This window comes from Anarrhichthys ocellatus, unplaced genomic scaffold (assembly GCF_004355925.1).
Source record: "Anarrhichthys ocellatus isolate YVR2014 unplaced genomic scaffold, GSC_Weel_1.0 scaffold95, whole genome shotgun sequence".
In the NCBI taxonomy this organism is placed as follows: Eukaryota; Metazoa; Chordata; class Actinopteri; order Perciformes; family Anarhichadidae; genus Anarrhichthys; species Anarrhichthys ocellatus.
Window position 1 is genome coordinate 117,505 of NW_022280125.1, and position 16,814 is coordinate 134,318.

General features: G+C 41.3%; 1 protein-coding gene across 4 annotated transcripts in view; it reads left to right on the forward strand.

The window, feature by feature from the left end:
- The window catches only part of LOC116398954 (protein FAM102A-like), a 118,888-nt gene extending 103,549 nt beyond the window's left edge, over positions 1–15,339 (forward strand). For 2 of the 4 annotated variants that reach the window (XM_031875733.1, XM_031875734.1), the window contains exons 3-11: positions 4,434–4,554; positions 4,786–4,815; positions 6,382–6,498; positions 6,629–6,675; positions 7,135–7,295; positions 8,080–8,181; positions 10,675–10,888; positions 13,761–13,882; positions 13,970–15,339. In XM_031875733.1, coding sequence (XP_031731593.1) covers positions 4,434–4,554; positions 4,786–4,815; positions 6,382–6,498; positions 6,629–6,675; positions 7,135–7,295; positions 8,080–8,181; positions 10,675–10,888; positions 13,761–13,882; positions 13,970–14,298 — 1,243 coding nt within the window. In that variant the 3' untranslated portion in view covers positions 14,299–15,339. Of the gene's footprint in view, positions 1–4,433; positions 4,555–4,785; positions 4,816–6,381; positions 6,499–6,628; positions 6,676–7,134; positions 7,296–8,079; positions 8,182–10,674; positions 12,264–13,760; positions 13,883–13,969 lie in introns of those variants that run through there. The other 2 variants (XM_031875735.1, XR_004213788.1) reach the window with 2 other exon arrangements.
- The last annotated feature ends 1,475 nt before the right edge of the window (positions 15,340–16,814 follow it).

Sequence of the window (16,814 nt, forward strand, 5' to 3'; positions counted from 1 at the left end):
TGTATGTATATATATATATATGTATATATATATATATGTGTGTATGTGTATATATATATAGTTTATATATATAGTTTTTCACACTTGCTTCACTTTCACAAGATATATTTGGGATCAGCCAATACATCACTCTCTATCCCACGTTGAACCTTGAAGCCACTGCCACCTTAGACAAACACCTGCTAACTAAAGCCAGTGCATTGCTACATAAGAACCTATACATCGTACTCCAACAACAACACACACAAACACACACATAGCAACCTAAAAGCATTACAGGCACTATCTGTCATGTTGTCTCAAATGATTCAAAGTGTAATGTCTGTAAATGTGTGTGTGTCTGAATGGGTCTGCTTGTATGAGTGTGTGTATATCAGGCCCATTTGCAACTCTGTCTCATTCCTCAGATTCTTCCACCAGAAAAAAAGACAGAGTAACCAATAGGAGGACAGAGTTCGTCAAGTGGGAGTTTTTAACCCAAACACATTGGTAGCAGAACTTTAGTGTTCTTAGAAAACAAATTGATATGCAGGCAACACAAGTAAATATTCACTTAGAATATAAGCAGACAGGTGCAGATGCTGTGTGGTGCCAAGGTGGTGCTGTGGTGAAGTTATAGTCGGGTAGTTTACAGCCCTCTAATGCAAAACTCTTCTTCCACAGTGAAGCTTGAGTGGACGGGGACTTAAAACAAAGCAATTAAAGCCAAACATGCAGACAATGGCAGTATTACCAGCTGTGCTTCATAAATCTAAACGAGATTGAGATATGAAGTGAAAGAAGGTTACCCCAATCATCAGGAGATTGTGGTAGCCTTCTTTCACTTCAACCATCCACCTGTTTTATGCACATTTTCAATTTGTGCATAAAAACGCCAGAACAAAAAATAAATAGTTGAAATAATGCAAAAAGGTTTTTGTGCTTGGCTGAGGTGGAACATTTGGTGTATGGATAAAGCACAAGGCAATAGAAACTTTGACTAAGACCTGTTACTAAGATTCCACTAAAGAGACAAAAACATCAGATCTGTGTGGAACGATGAGCAGACTAAAATAAACGATGGGCGGTGTACTCAGCCAGTCGTCACTAACCAACACATGAGCCCAATCACACCAACCTAGCTGCGTCCATCAAACCACTCTCAACACCGCTTTTGTGTCTCAAGAAGCTAATCTCTGATCCAGCCACATCTTTGTTGTCAACTTTCTTTCTGGGCGATTCCCATCATTTCTTAAATCGGCCAACAATATCCCCTGAAATGAAAAAGCGTGTATTGGTCACTAAGTCAGACTGTGCCAGTCCTTTGGTAGATGTGACCTAGCCTTATAAAAGCATAGCTTCATTGTGAGAGAAAGCATTGCTTGTATCTACTTGTACAATGGTGTGTTTGTGAAGGCAGGCAGCTTGGGCTGTAAGAAAAGAAGTGGCAGAACCTGTCTCCATTTTCTGCCACTCCCAGGCAGCCGACAGCCTCCAGGCCTGTTGTTCTAAGGGCTGCAAACGTCAGGTAACCCTTTAGATAAGCAGAGTGGGAGGGTTCCTCTGATAAAGACAAAGGTACAATTAGTGTTGGAAAAAGTGCCTGAAGATACTAACCTGATTGAATGCGTAAAAACAAATATGAGAAAGAAAATACTCCCTGCTCAGCAGTAAACAGCAGCAGGCACAGTTGGAGTTGGCGGAGTCCAGTCCAGAGCTAAAAGGAGAGTGAATATTGGAGATATTTAGCTTGTCACAAACAGCACTCCAAATGAATACTTATGTGGCTTTGTGTCTGCTGTTAAAGGAACAACTCCATAATATCTTTTGGCGCCAAAAGCAAGTTATTGCAGCTTCAATTTAGCTTCATTGGGAGGGAGGGACACTACAAAACCTCAATGAAGCTTTGCAGTTTTCATATTTTCAAGAATTACTCCTGTGGTAGAAAAGCAAGCATGTCAGACTAAGTCTGCACATGTGTGTGTTGTGTATCTGAAATGCTGATCTTGTAGAGAGCTGGAGGATTATCGCGAAGTTTCCTCTGACACAAGCTGTGCAGGGACAGATAACATCAGAGTTTACCGGCCAAGTCAAGACAAGCCAAGCACGCTGATGCCTGTGTGTGTTGAGGGAATGAAATGTAGAGAAGTTAACTTTAGTATTAGTTCCCTGATCTCAGCTGTTATAGCTGACCTTCACTCTGTATTCATTAGTTTAGTGAGAAAAGCCTGCTGATAGACTGAGGGAGGGACACACTGGATCATCCCATTAGTCCTCATTTCCCTCTGGGGCCTCCAAAATTCCACAAATGAAGAGATGAGGAGCACACTCCGTTTTAGGCCTTTATTTCTCCAGTGAAAGGAGTCTTCACATCTCATGGAACACTTTGAGGTTCACTGCTTTGCCCAAGGAGCAGAAGAGCTACAGGAAGCCTCTATGTTTTGTAAAGGGTCTTTCAGAAATGCATGTCATACGTCAATGTAATTCCAAGCACGTAACACGTCAGTCTTATGTCTAACAAAGCGCCTGAGTCACTTTCACGTAAAAAGTCAAGAAGGTAATATTACTAAGTCGGACCTAGTAACAAAAGATGTGGTTTGATTTGATCATTTTATTGATCAAATCATAATTTCAAAATCCGGCATTATTATGTAGTTATTTCGGCATGCAATTAAATTATAGCAATATATTTGTTCATTGTGGTTCATACAGCTGTAGTAAAACAGCCAACATGTGGTTTGCTAGATACAGTGAGTGAATACGGCTCTCTGAAACGCGATGCAAAAGTTGCTTCACGTTTGGTGTGAACACAGACGAGCAAACTCTAGCGAATGAAATGCTGAAAAATTGTCCTGCTAAACAGTGAGCGATGTAGCTGTCTATGTAATAGAGAGCGATATTAATCAACTGTCAGTTACTGTCGACGTCCATTTGGACATCAGGTTGGAGGTGAGCGGGTTAGGACATCTTCATCGGGAATAACTCAAACTATCTGATATCCACTCGTTGGCTCGCATCACATCCAGTTAGGAAGAGGTGTTACACAGATAATATGTAATATTTATAAGATTTCATGGATGCAAGCTAATGCAATTAACTATGCTAATATTGTTAACGATAAGGCCACTCACACAACAACCACGCAACAGCTATGCCCAGAACAGAATCCACACAGCACAGCTTCTCTCTCTAACCCGAGACAGACAGACACACACACACACACACACTTACACTTAGTTGATACTCGAGCGTGGCACCATAGTGCGAGCCTCCACAGATAGCGCGTGAGCTCCGAGCATGTACGGAGCTTTTATGCTCTATGTGCTGTTCATTACATTATTCTCAGAAACTAAATGTACTGTGAAGCAAGAAGACCACAAGTTTAACAAGCAAAAAACATAAAGCAACCTCCTCCATGCAGAGGAGGGATTGTAATTATCTGTAAACTCATATCTCATATTCATGGACTACTGTATTGCCTTTAAACAAGCCCTGTCAAGTAGGAAGTCAATTATAAAGAAACAAAGGCTGAATATCCTGTAAACAATTTGATTTGGCTACAAAATATCAACTCAAATGTAGATTTAAGACCTCCTGTTTCTAAAACCTCTAAAAACTAATTGGTCGTCTTTGTAAAATCCTCAGACATGTTGACTGTACTTTTATCAGTGAATGTTTTGTGACAGTCACGTCTGAAAAGCTCTGATAGTGCGAGCCTAGTTACAAAAATTCATAGAGAAATAAATGCCCTCCACCAAACTACATGCAGATAAGAACACAACGAGACATTTTAATATGTCTCTGGTCCCCACACATAATTAGGAGATCAGTGCAGACATGGTTCGTATCGAGGGCGGAGCCTGTCGCAGGTTGGCCCCTGTGCTACTAAAGAACTACAGGAGCACAGTAGTGTTGGTCAACTGCTGTGAAGCCAGAGTACACGGCTTGCCTCTGCATCACATGGATACTGTATCTTGCCTGTGGAAAAATGCTGTTTGTCTTCTAGACCATAAACCAAACAGCCTTTAGCCTTGTGTGATGCAGGACAAGGTCAGATTAAACAGAAGCCGGATCTGCCTGCTTCAGGAGTAAAATGACATTGGAATCATCTTGCATATCATTTTAGTAAATGGGTACCATGTAATTGCTTCAAATAGTAATCCACACAACCTCATGTTCTGTGTTATTGTATGGAAATGTGATGGTTTGCTGTCTCTAAACTTGGCACATTATCTGGCAAAAGGTGGAATCACTAATGGAGAATTAGTGGCCCCAGGGGGCCTGGAGCTAGACAGGAACCCTGGAACATGACAGAGCTTATTGAGATGTATTTGTCAAGCTATCTGTTTACACAATTTTGTCACCCAGACCAGTCTAATCTGGTGCGTGCGTGTGTGCGTGCGTGCGTGTGTGCGTGTGTGTGCGTGCGTGCGTGCGTGCGTGTGTGTGTGTAGGGAGGAGGTGCAGCAAAACTGTGTTCGATGGAGGAAGAAGTTCTCTTTTGTGTGTAAAATGAGTGCCAGTCCAACCATTGGAGTGTTGGACCCCTGCATCTGCAGGGTCTCTGTACGTAAGGTAAACTACTATTCCCGGCAGCCACCTCTCTTACTTCTCTTGGTCATAATTTAAAGACAGTGACATTTCCCCCCACAACACCCATAATGCAGGAATGATTATACGCTGCATGATGAAAGTAACTGGTTTGTCCCACAGCACCTGTTCCAGGTTCCCCATGATGTGATAGTATATGTTTATGGATATGACTGTTGAGTCTGACACAGACTGTTGTGCTCTCTATCTCTCCAGGAGCTCAAAGGAGGAAAGGCCTTCTCAAAGGTAAGGTTGTGTTCTGACAATGTGATTAGCAACCAGTATAAGACATAAGACATCAACAGTCATCTTTAATCCAGCTCAGACCTGTTTAGCGAACGTGTTTGACATGTGAACTCTGGTTCATAGAGCTGAGTAGTCAGTGACGCTAAAAGCTGTGCTAAATATCAGCCATGTCAACATCACAGGGCTTTGTTGTGACAGGGCACAGTCAGAGGTAGTGAGTGTGAGAAGTAGCCAGTAACAGATCACGCTGTGTTTACTACAGTGTGTGTCTGTGTGTGTGTGTGTGTGTGTGTGTCTGTGTGTGTGTGTGTGTGTGTGTGTGCGTGTGTATGTGTAGTAACAGCTGACCTAGAAGCACCAGTCCTGTAGTTTAAAGTATCAGCTGTTTGAGCTCCATAATAAAGTTTAGAATATTGTCATGTCATACCCTGATGATAGGGATCATTTTATCTCTCCAGGTTAATTACTAGGGTAACTCCATGCTGAGTAATTGGTGTGCAGTGTGTTTGTCACGGCACTTTGACGCTGTCTGCCTGCACTGTCTTCTGTTAAAACATCATAAAAAGGACAATCAGTCAGTATGATTGATTAAAGACATTCTGAAATGTGTAATAATTAAATTCCAATTTCTTCACGGCCTGGGGAAAAACAATGTATTGAGGGATTTGCTGGCGAAGTAACCTGCAGTTTGGGATCCCACATGTACTTACTATTTGATCTCACTTTTTGGAAATGTCTGCTTTAAATGATCAAATAAAACAAATAAAGAATAACTCTTTGATGGGAGTGGTCACACCTGGTTGATTGGTACTTTTAAAGGGTCGTGTTGTCATTACAATCAAAAATGCTATTGAGCCTAATGGTGTTCAGACAATTTCTTGCCAAGATTATCAAATTTCTTCAATAATCAGATGGCTTTGTACAAAGTTGACATTTTGTCCTGATAAGAGCACTAGATGAAAGCTCATGGAATGTCCAAAATCAAAAAGATTTAGCTTCTGAGGAGCATGAATGAGCTCAGGAAATCATCCTCTAGGAACATGAATATCCACAGTAAATGAATGGCAACCTGGCCTGTGCAGTCAAGATACCTTTCTCTGGAGTCTGGACCAGATGTTGGAATCAACAATCAAGTTAAGAAAAAACCAGTTGAAGAGGAACGTGTTTTGGACTCATCAGGAGTTGCCTTACTTGGTCCAGTACAACTAAACATCAACTTTGCTAAATTTGTGAATTTAACAAGAATTTCAGATTCACTGGAAGCACAAGTGGGACAAAATTGCAAAAAATACGTTAATTGAATGAACAATGACTATGAAATACACTTACACACAGGTTCACACACACCACCACCACAAACTGACCCGTCGGTGAGAAGCGGTGCTGACTGGGCAGAAAATCATGAATGAGGAGTTTAAAGGAGGTCATTGAGTTCGACATAGAGTCACTCTGTTTCCCTTCATCCACTTCCTAGAAAAGAAGTGGAACAGACTTGACCTTGTTCTGTTGTTTCCTCACGTCTGTCTGTTTACATGTCTGTCTGTCTGTCTGTCTGTCTGTCTCCAGATAGGTTTTGCTGATCTCAACATTGCAGAGTTTGCTGGTTCAGGCTCCACAGTTCGCTGCTGCATCCTCGAGGGTTATGACACCAAAAACATTCGACAGGATAACTCTATCCTCAAGGCAGGGAAAATACACAATCAGACACACACACACACACACACAGACACACGCACACACACATATACACACACACACACACACACACACTGAACCGATCAGCAGGTTTGGTAACATCTATGTTTTTTTTAAGGTAACGATTGGAACAACTCTGCTGTCTGGGGATCCCTGCTTTAAAACGTGAGTTCCTCTATTTCACTGATTGTGACTCTATGGGCTCCCCCTCAGACACAACTGAAACAACCCCCTCAAAACCCCCTCTAACCCATGTTTTCCCATGATTCTGGTCTTTTTTCTATGATGTGAATTCATGGGCGTTCAGCGCCTCGTGATGACATCACACATGATGATTTCCTCAGAGAGTGTAAGCCACACTGAATCTAAACACATGTCGATCATGACTGTGTTCAGATTTGACTTATGACTTAGAGAAGGACTACAATGTTGATGCAAAGTGTTTTAAAGTACTGTAATAACTTCCATGAGCAGTGTGTCACAGACCTCTGACCTTGATGGTAAACTGGCCAAATAGCAGCCAAACTTCAATATCTTTCCTTTGGTTTTAGAATGCTAGCATGCACCTGCTCCTGACTTGTTTAGCACTCATTGTTTGTTGTATGCCTGTGTTTTCACCATCAGACTTCCCAGCACGACCAAATCTGTCTCCATTGGGGACGAGGACCCAAGCCTGCAGCTGGACTGTAAGGGTGAGAGCACTGATTCCACCATACAGCCACTAGGGGGCATCGTGGAGAGTCCTCGAGCCTTCAAACCCAGACAGTCGTCAGTACCTAGCTCAGGTAACTGCTGTGTCCTTTCTAACCAACTGGAATTGAAGGATTAAACAAACTCATTGCAATTTGGGTCTTATTTTTGTAGTTTTCAGTTATGAGATTTGGGAACACAGTGACATGGTAACAGGGAAGTCATGGGGAAAGAAACATGAGCAGTCAGACCATTAGACTTGTTGTAACCAAGCCAACAGATTGTTTCAACAAGTTTATGTGGAGGGCAAACTGAAAGTGATTGCACCTGAATTGTTGATAATAATCCCTCATTGTTCAGGAAAACTGTGTGCACAATATGGTAGCGACGGTAGGTTCAAAATACGTTTTCTTACCTGGGATCTGATCATATGACTGCTTGTGTTTCTTTTTAAATGTAAATTTAACATACACATCTGAATGTTATCCAAAAATGACAGAAGGATAACAATGTCATTATTCTATGGTTTTCTGATTGTCCACAAAACTCATGAAAAGACCAAATCCAACAATGTGTTAATGGGTCACAGGGACAGTGTTTGATAGTGATAGTCAGGACAGAAGGATGGAGAGAGCAGAAGGCCGTGGGTCGGATCCAAGATTTTGAATTTGTTTTTGAAATGTTTTTTGAAAGTATTGATATGAAACAACAAAATGACTGAAAGTATCAAAGGGAAAATTGTTGACAGTTACTGAATATGCCACTAACAACAAAGTGACAGACACTGTTAGATAGTCTTCAGAATTGATCAGATAATGTCTCTGATTCATATCCTGCAGTCAGGTGTGTGTGTGTGTGTTTATTGTGTGTTATCTGCAGGGCTTCCGGAGGAGGGAGAGGGTGGGTCCAGCCCAGATGAGGTCTTTCACACTGGTCATTTCCGCAGCTCCAGCTATGCCAGCCAACACAGCAAGATCTCAGGTCAGAGAGCTTCTCAGGAGCTTTTACTTCCTTGTGCTAAGACCAGGGATGCTCTGATAGAATAAGCTCTGCAACCTGAGAGTGCTATTATCAACACCATGTACTGTTTCCAAGACATTAAAGACTGGATGTCTCAAAAGCTCTTGATGCTAAACAAACTGAAACCCCCCCAACTTCCACCTGTGTTATCGTTTTTGAAATCATATGCAAAAACCTTGGAATAATCTTTGACTCTTTAATTAAGTTTGACAAACATGCATTTCGTGGTGAGAGGCAGCTTTTTCCAACTGCGTCTCTTGGTGAAAGTAAAAATCCTTTTTATCATTCCAAGATTGTGAAAAAATAATCTATGCTTTTATGCACTCACCTTGTACATGGGAGTCAGTCAGTCTTCATTTTCATGTCTGCAGTATGTGCAGAACGCTGCTGCCAGGTTTCTAACTCCTTCCTGTAAAGTCAGACTGTTTGCCCCATACTTGCCTCCCTTCACTGGCTCCCTGTCAATTTCAGAGTTCTTTTTGAGACTCTATTATTTGTCTACAAAGCACTCCATGGATCGGCTCCCTCTTACCTATCTTGATGTTTTAATCCCCGGTACCTTGGTCGTCCCTCGGGCCTGATGCCAGTTTAGGGGCGACTGTACCATCTCTGTCCAAGTCTGTGGAACAAACTAACTTTCCACATCAGATCTCTCCTTCAACTGAGTGGTTCAAAGTGAAGACTTCAGACACAATTATTGTTTCTTGGCTTTAGATTGCACATAATTTACTAAATGGTTGCTTATTAGTTTAGCATTGGGTTACGCTTTCATTTGATCTTGATCTCTGTTATATGAATGCTTTTGTTGTCTGATCTATTGTAAAGCACTTTGGTAAGTTCATGTTGTTTAAAATATGCTATAGAAATATATTTGATTTAATCTGCACTAGGGGTGGTGCTGACTAGCAGGTCCTATGCTGGATACACTATATAGATAGTTGGTTACTGTTCATGCAGGCGCGGCCAGTGGAAAAAGGAGAAAAGTGGACACAGCTTTCCAAGAAATGTCTTCAATGGTTAAAGGGAAGCCAGTGTGCTTGGTGTGTTCACAGCACCTTTCAGTGCTCAAGGAATATAATATTCCTTGTCACGATCTGACTCATTGTAGTGAAAAATACAAGAACTTGCTCGGACAGCTGAGAACAGAGAAGATATAGGAATCGTTGGCAGGTTTGTGGAACTAAAAGTCTGTTTTTACTCAAAGCCAAGAGACCAGCAAGACCTCTCAGGCTGTTCATCTGTTTTGTAAATCAATTGTCCAGTAATTGTGAACATTTTCAGAATGCACGCTCTATCCCCCAGCCCCTAATGAGCCTCCAAGCCCCTCTGTGCTTTTCTCCTCTGCAAAAGAACCAGAGGGAGTTTGCGTTGTGTTCTCTCGCGATCTTGTGGTGGGTGTCTTGAGAGAGCTCCATTAACATCAATGATCTATTGTTAGCTAGTTGCTAAGCTAACCTGTACAAGAGCAGAATAATAAGTTTGGGTCCTGCTTGAAAATCTGATCTTGAGATCCAGTTTAAAAGAGGGGCTCTAAAAATCTAGTTTAAGACCTGCATAAGCTCAATTTTGTGCTTGCTGTTATGTTTCCAACAGCAGGAGATGGTGGCAGGAACCCTGCAGGTACTGCTGTCTCTCCTCCACTAAAACTAACTGGGAGACCGACAGATTTTCCAACGGCATGTGTATGGAAATGGGCGTCTTGGAGACCACATTTATCAAATATCAATTGATTATTGATGAATACGCCCTGGAATGTGTTGGTCTATCCCCTGAATTGTCGTTTGTTGTATTTGCAGTCTATCGACCTATGGGACCTAATGAAAAGAAGAGATGCCTCTCTGAAAAGTCCCGAAAATCATTGTATGCAATCATTAATACTGATTGTTTAACCCATAAAGCTTTGAGACATGTAACTTCTAGGCTAAACCAACTTTTCCCCTGAAATCATTAGAGAAGCAACAGCGAACAGTAAAAATACTATGTAAAGGATTAACAAACTAATTGGAAAGGAAAAACCCGTGTGTGGTTTTACAAATCAGATCTGCTTTAACTCTGGCAAATGAGACAAAGGTCACCACAATCCTCTCAACACTATTGAACAGCAAAGCAAAGGACATGCGGTCATACGGCATTTCTAAAAAGAAACTATAACCACCTATCTATTAATGGACCACTTTCCCAATGTCCCAATGTGAGGGACAACTTATTGTTATTGATAACTTACTGTACATATTCCTGCACTCCTTTTGCTTCTAAAAGGACCTTTCAATGAAGGGATCTCAAGGGATCTTTATGAGACTACGGGTTCCATTAAGAACCCTTTTTGGAAGAAAGTTCTTCAAGCATTGTTGAAAGCTCCTCCCACCTGCAGCCAGTTTATATTTCAGTATGGAAAAACTGTACACACGGACTGGGAGGAATGGGGGTTAATGATAATGCTCCCCTCCCATCCAGGCTACAGCACAGCTCACTCTCGCTGCTCCAGCCTGACTGACCTCAGTCACCAGAGGAACACCTCCTCCAGCAGCAGTGTCTCCTGTGGGTTGGCTCAACACTCCCAGCTACTTCCCTCCACCCCCACCGAGCTGCACCGACAAGCCACTTCCACCAAACCAGGGAGACCTCCTCTACCCTCTGCAGCAGCTCTCATGTCCAACAGATCCTCTAGGTAGATACACACACATCTGCACTTTTGACAAAACACACCTGCTGTCACAAGATGATTTCTATGTGAGGCATGTCTGAACTCCATCACACAGACAAAGGTTTAGGTTGGATCTCAGGCATGTGTAAACTTACATGCTAGAAATCCTCCAGGAATTCTTCCCTCTCTGGGAGGAGGCATCTTCTGTTGGTCACATGCAAGGACCTCAGACTGAAGACCAACCAGTACCAAAACAGGAATGGAACAGCTTCATATTCTCACCACTTCATGTGCTGTTATCATGGGGCTACTATAAAAATAATATGTCAACAACTGGACCATAATACTCTCACAGTAAAGACTTCAAATTGTATAAAGTTTGAGTTTATTCCCATTTACAGTCAGTCAAAAATAACAATTAAGAATCAGGACTGTTGCCCTGTGGAGAGAGCAGCACCCTCTGCTGTGCTTAGGTTGTAAGATGTAGTTATAGTTGTTCACTGCCTTTTCATTGGGCATCAACCTCACGTTTCCTCCTGTATTGTCAACAAAATAGACTTTAAAACACTTCAGGCTGTGGTCAGTCGTTAGATGCGCGGAGCAGGTGGATATCTGCATTGATTCAAATGATAGACATCTGTTGTGTGAGACATGCAAATGAAAATATGTCTGATTCACTTGCAGTCTAGATGTTGAGTTAGACAACTGTGGTTTGTAGTCATTCCATCAAACATTACAGCAGTGGCTTCTGCAAACACACTCTACTGAGCGCACCTTTCTAGTTGAGCAATAGATAACATTTTAAATTCTATTAACAAAATAATGCCTTCCCTGAAGACTGCCCTGCATGACAGCAATCAAATTGTCAGGTAAGTTCAACATATTAGATATAACAAATAATGCTGCACAACTTCATTAGAGCACATCAACTAAATGGCATTGAACAGGCCTGGCATACTTAATGTCAAACCAATTGTTCTTGAATCAACAGCTACTGTAGCTTTAAATAGTGAACATAGAACAGGCTCCGCCCTTCGCCCACAACAGACTTCAGTCCTATTAAGCATCTGCTGCATGATCGAGTCTGTTCACTGTAGCTAGTCCAGCTGCAGGTGGGATAACGTTAGATTTCCCAGACTTGTGTAGCAGAAGGCTGTTCCATCACAATGACCAAGAACATGTTATTCACTCGGGACACTTTACATGAATGTACAGACCGGCTATGAATGGGCCTCAGGGGGGTTTCTAGCTCTCCTTTCTCGCGCTTGAGGGGAAAACAAGATGACACTTGTTTGTTTTGCTCTGTAAGCAGTTGTAAATGTAACTAAGTACGTTTACGCATCTTCTGTACATATTCAAAGTACTTGAGTACTTTCTACTTCTCCACTACATCTCAGAGGTAAGAATTGTACTTGTTACTCCTCTACAGTTACTTCTCAGATGACAGTTGCATCCCCTTCCTGTCCAGTGAAAACCAATAATCTCCAGATGTGTTGATGTTGAATGTTTGTGATAAACTGAAGGATGAAGTGTTCCTTTATGTGTTGAGAAAATCCTCCTACACCTTCAGCTAAGCAAACTCTTTAAAAAGCCTCTTGGATCAGCTGGAAAACACATCGTCACAAAGCTGAAAACAGGATGTTCTTCTTTGTAGAGATACGAGGTTCTTCCAGGACAGCGACGCTACAAGCATGCGATGACCTTATAGAATATGATGCATTGCTGTAGATTAAACCAGCCAGTTACAATGCAACATACACATTAATGCAGCAGCAATATTAATCCAGAAACATCAGATATAATAGTGAAACAGTTTACTGATCAATCAATACTTTTACCAATTTTGCAGATAATACTGACATACTTTTACCTCCGTAAGGTTTTGATTTCAGGACTTTTACTTGTTGTGGAGTATTTTCACAGTGTGGTATTAATACTTTAACTATATTGACATGCATAATCGGTTATGATGAATAATACAAAGTCATTAGTGAGATGTGGGAACATGCGCACCTCTCTAGAAAGAAGGCCAAAGGAGCAAGAAACTGTTACACAGTTCAGAGTAAACAAAAGCCTACGAAGCTATGACTATTTCACATTTTATCTCCTGGGCTGCAACGCGGTGTTGCTTCAAAGCAAGAGGGGCCTGGGTTCGATTCCCGGGCTAGATGGCCCTTCTGTGTGGAGCTGCAGGTTCTCCCCGTGTCAGTGTGGGTTCTCTCCAGGTTCTCCAGCTTCCTCCCACAGTCCAAAGACATGCAGCGTAGGTTCATCAATGGCTCTAAATCGTAGGTGTGAATGTGAGCGTCTGTCTCAATATGTCAGCCCTGTAATAGTCTGGAGACCTGTCCAGTCCTTCACCCAGTGTCAGCTGGGATGGGCTCCCCGCGACCCTGATCAGGATAAGCGGTTAAAGATAAGAGATGGATGGATGGATCAGGCCTCCATGAAAATAAAACAGTAAACACACTTGGCAACAAGTAAAAGGGAAAAGGTAACCTGAACATTTGATGCCTTACTGCGATGAGCTGCAGTTTACCAGCTATTAGCCAGATGCAAGGTTTAATCTGTCCCATGTAAATATCAAAACCAACAATGTGTTAGTCTCTTACAACTCTCACTTGTATTCAGCTTCAAACACATTGGTTCTTACTGCTGGCATTTAAAAGGCCTTTAAAATAGCTCACAAACATGTATTTCATTTGTTTTAAAGAGCTCAGTGATTTCCTAACACAGCTGTAGTATTTATCAAATGTTAGTCAAACACCTGTCCTTTAAAATGATGGATTGCTGTATGAAGCAGTAACGGTTCTGCTCCTTTGCTTCTTGCAGAATGTTGTTGTATTTCAGATATGGATCTTCTCTGTCTATTGCTGTTTATTTTGTCCAACAACAGGAGAAAGAAGGACTCTGTGGAGAGGCAGCCCAGCTGTGTGGACGACACCCGCATTGATGCAGACGACATTGTGGACAAGATTGTCCAGAGTCAGAACTTTTCTGACAGCAGCAACAATGAAGGTAGGACCGAGTTTAAGTTGTCAGGATTTAGTTTCAGCTCTACGTTTGTGTATCACAGTGGTCACTTCTCCTCCTCCTTTCATTCAGACAGCAACTTGAGACTGTTTGTCAGCAGAGATGGGACCACTGCCCTCAGCGGGACACAGCTCTCCAACAGGTACGCCCTTTTAAACAGCTTCACTCATTTACTGCATCTTTTTACCCAACTGATGGTGTGTTTCTGTGTCTTCCCAGAGGAACATCTGGTGTTTTTGAGCCGGTGGTCATCGAGACTCACTGAGGGAACATTGACACATGGAATGTCTGAGACTGTATGTGCATACTTGTTTTCAGTGCACATGGCTTGGAATAAGACTACTATGAAATGGATATGGAACTTTTGTGCTATATTTAGTCAGGTGATGGGAGATCTGTAACATATGATTAATGTATTTAACGCACCTTTTTTTCTTTTCTTTTACCTCAAATTAAGAAAAAACAGGCCTTTATTTCTATATGATATTATCTTGTAAGGACATTTACGTAATATTCTGATCTGCTTCTGGTTGCCTTGTTATTTCACAGTTCTTGTTGTTAGCTGTTGATGCAGATTTAACATGTCCTCTACGTATGTGTGTTACATTAAAACACTGCTAGGGGGAATACTTCCACCTCATTTATATACACAAATAAGCAATTAATGACAAGTTACTTTAACAGCAGCAATTTGAGGTGCCTAAAAGGACTGAATTGACTCCTTCATATTGATATTGTGTGGTCATTCAGTTCACTTCACTTCATTCACTTTATTATGCCAGATGGGAAACTTCAATTGCAGTCCCATTACATTCATTTGCCGTGCTACATTATAGCAATGCTGGCCAGCTGTGGAAGCTGCCATGAAGGCCAAGGTGCCTAATGCAGTTGAAAATGAACACTAATACGTTTTCTGTGGGAGGAATTCAGATTTTGATTGTGAAACAATGTTGTTATCTTTTACATACATAAAACATTTGTTGGAATGTTAATATTGTACATGTTCATGTACATACATTTTTAGTTTGAGAGCATTCATTTTTATGTCAAAAGCTTCTTCCCACCTGAGACTAGTGAGAGTATTTCTGTTGAAAGGAGAAACAGATACAGTGGTTTCCTTGTTCTTCTGTTCTCTAGGCTGTAATCTAAGCACCGCATTTTATTTGAGGATTTACTGTAATGCGAAAATAACTTCCTCTTCATTGGGTGTGGGTCAAGCCAGCCTAGTCCAGTCAGACAGATGTTTTCTACAGAACATTTTGCAAATGTTCTGTAGAAAGATTTGATGTTGTAACGGCTCAGAAACACACCGAGCTTCAGTCAGGTCAAAGTTAAAGAGCGATCAAGGTCAGGCAGTGTTTACTCTTTGTATATACAGTATGTACTGTATAATATACAGTACATATATACAAACAGTAAACATACATATATATACAGTGTATATATATATTTTGCAATCAGAAGTGACATAAGAGGGTGGAGCTAAGTACATGTTAACGCTGAATAAGACATTTTAGGTGCACAAAAGGTTAAAATTGTCTTCAATGAAGTGAAAACACAGACAAATCATCTCTGAATACATCACTGACTTATGCAGTAACCTGTTTACTGTACAGGGATTTCCTACCTGCATTACTGAACAAGGGACCAGTCTGAAACACACCCAGTGAAACTTTGACCAGTGCTTAGTGCACAAATTACTTGAACCATAGCCTGAAAACCACTACATTGTGGTAATTGTAGTGCAACACTGAAATAATGGTGCGTTCAGAAGTGCCTTGTCAACTCGTAAAACTGAACTTTTCTGAGTTTATCACTATGAAGAACCACCTGATTAGCATGCAAGATACAGGACAGACCATGATACCCACTTTAGAACAAGAAGGGTGACTGCAAACAGTTGATATCCATAGAACCTGGATTTCTCTATCATAATGTATAAATACATGTAACAGTCGACACCAATAACAAAAGTGCTTTTGAGTTTTCACTGGTGCAGTTCTTGTGATAGATCTACCGTTGACTGATGTCCATACAGGTCAAATATGGTTTCATTTGATTTGATCATGTCATGATTTCAAGGCTTTACGAGTTGATGAGAACCCTCCAAATGCAGCACAAGAGCCATAAAAGTCTCTTTGTGAGGGCACACGTCCTCCAGACACACTGAGACAGAATCAGTCTGCAGCAGGAACAGAAGCTTTTATCCTCTTGTTAGATTTTGATGCCATGTGATGGCTGTATATACATACTTGATATACTATTTTGCACATGTTCACTCTCTGAGCATTGTTTCAAACCACTGAAAGGAAATGGAGATTGCATAGTTGTCTAAAATGACATATGACAGTTTTTGTTTAATTTCAATGCTCTTGTTAAAGTGCAAATGTAATTTGGTGAATCTGTCATGACACAAAGCCTGTATTCATATGGCTGGCCATATGTAGCCGTCCATTCTCTGCACTTACTAAGTACTTTGAACGCTCTTTTAAACTAATCAGGAAAGTACGGTTTTCTGGTGATATACTTGCATGCTCACCACAGACTCTTTCAAGCTTTGGTCAGATTAACTGCCACACATTAAGTACACATTAAGTACACACAGATTAGCTGAGTTTACATTACGGCAGGCTACCTAGAACAGTTACTTAGAACTGCATTAACCCTTTTAGCAGCAGAAGAGGCAGTAAACACAACATTGACATATTATGACATTTAAAAGTTGGCAAACAGTTGACTAACACATCCAGCAGACACAGAACAACAACAGCTTTCATTTCATTTGTGTTTCTGACCGCCAATATTCTCTCTCTTTTAGCTCTGTTTCTGGTCTCCACGTCTAGCTGCTAAATGCTCCACTATGTTCACCAGCTAGTCTCTAACCGTGTTTGTCTTCTGTTTGCTGCTGAACAGTTTA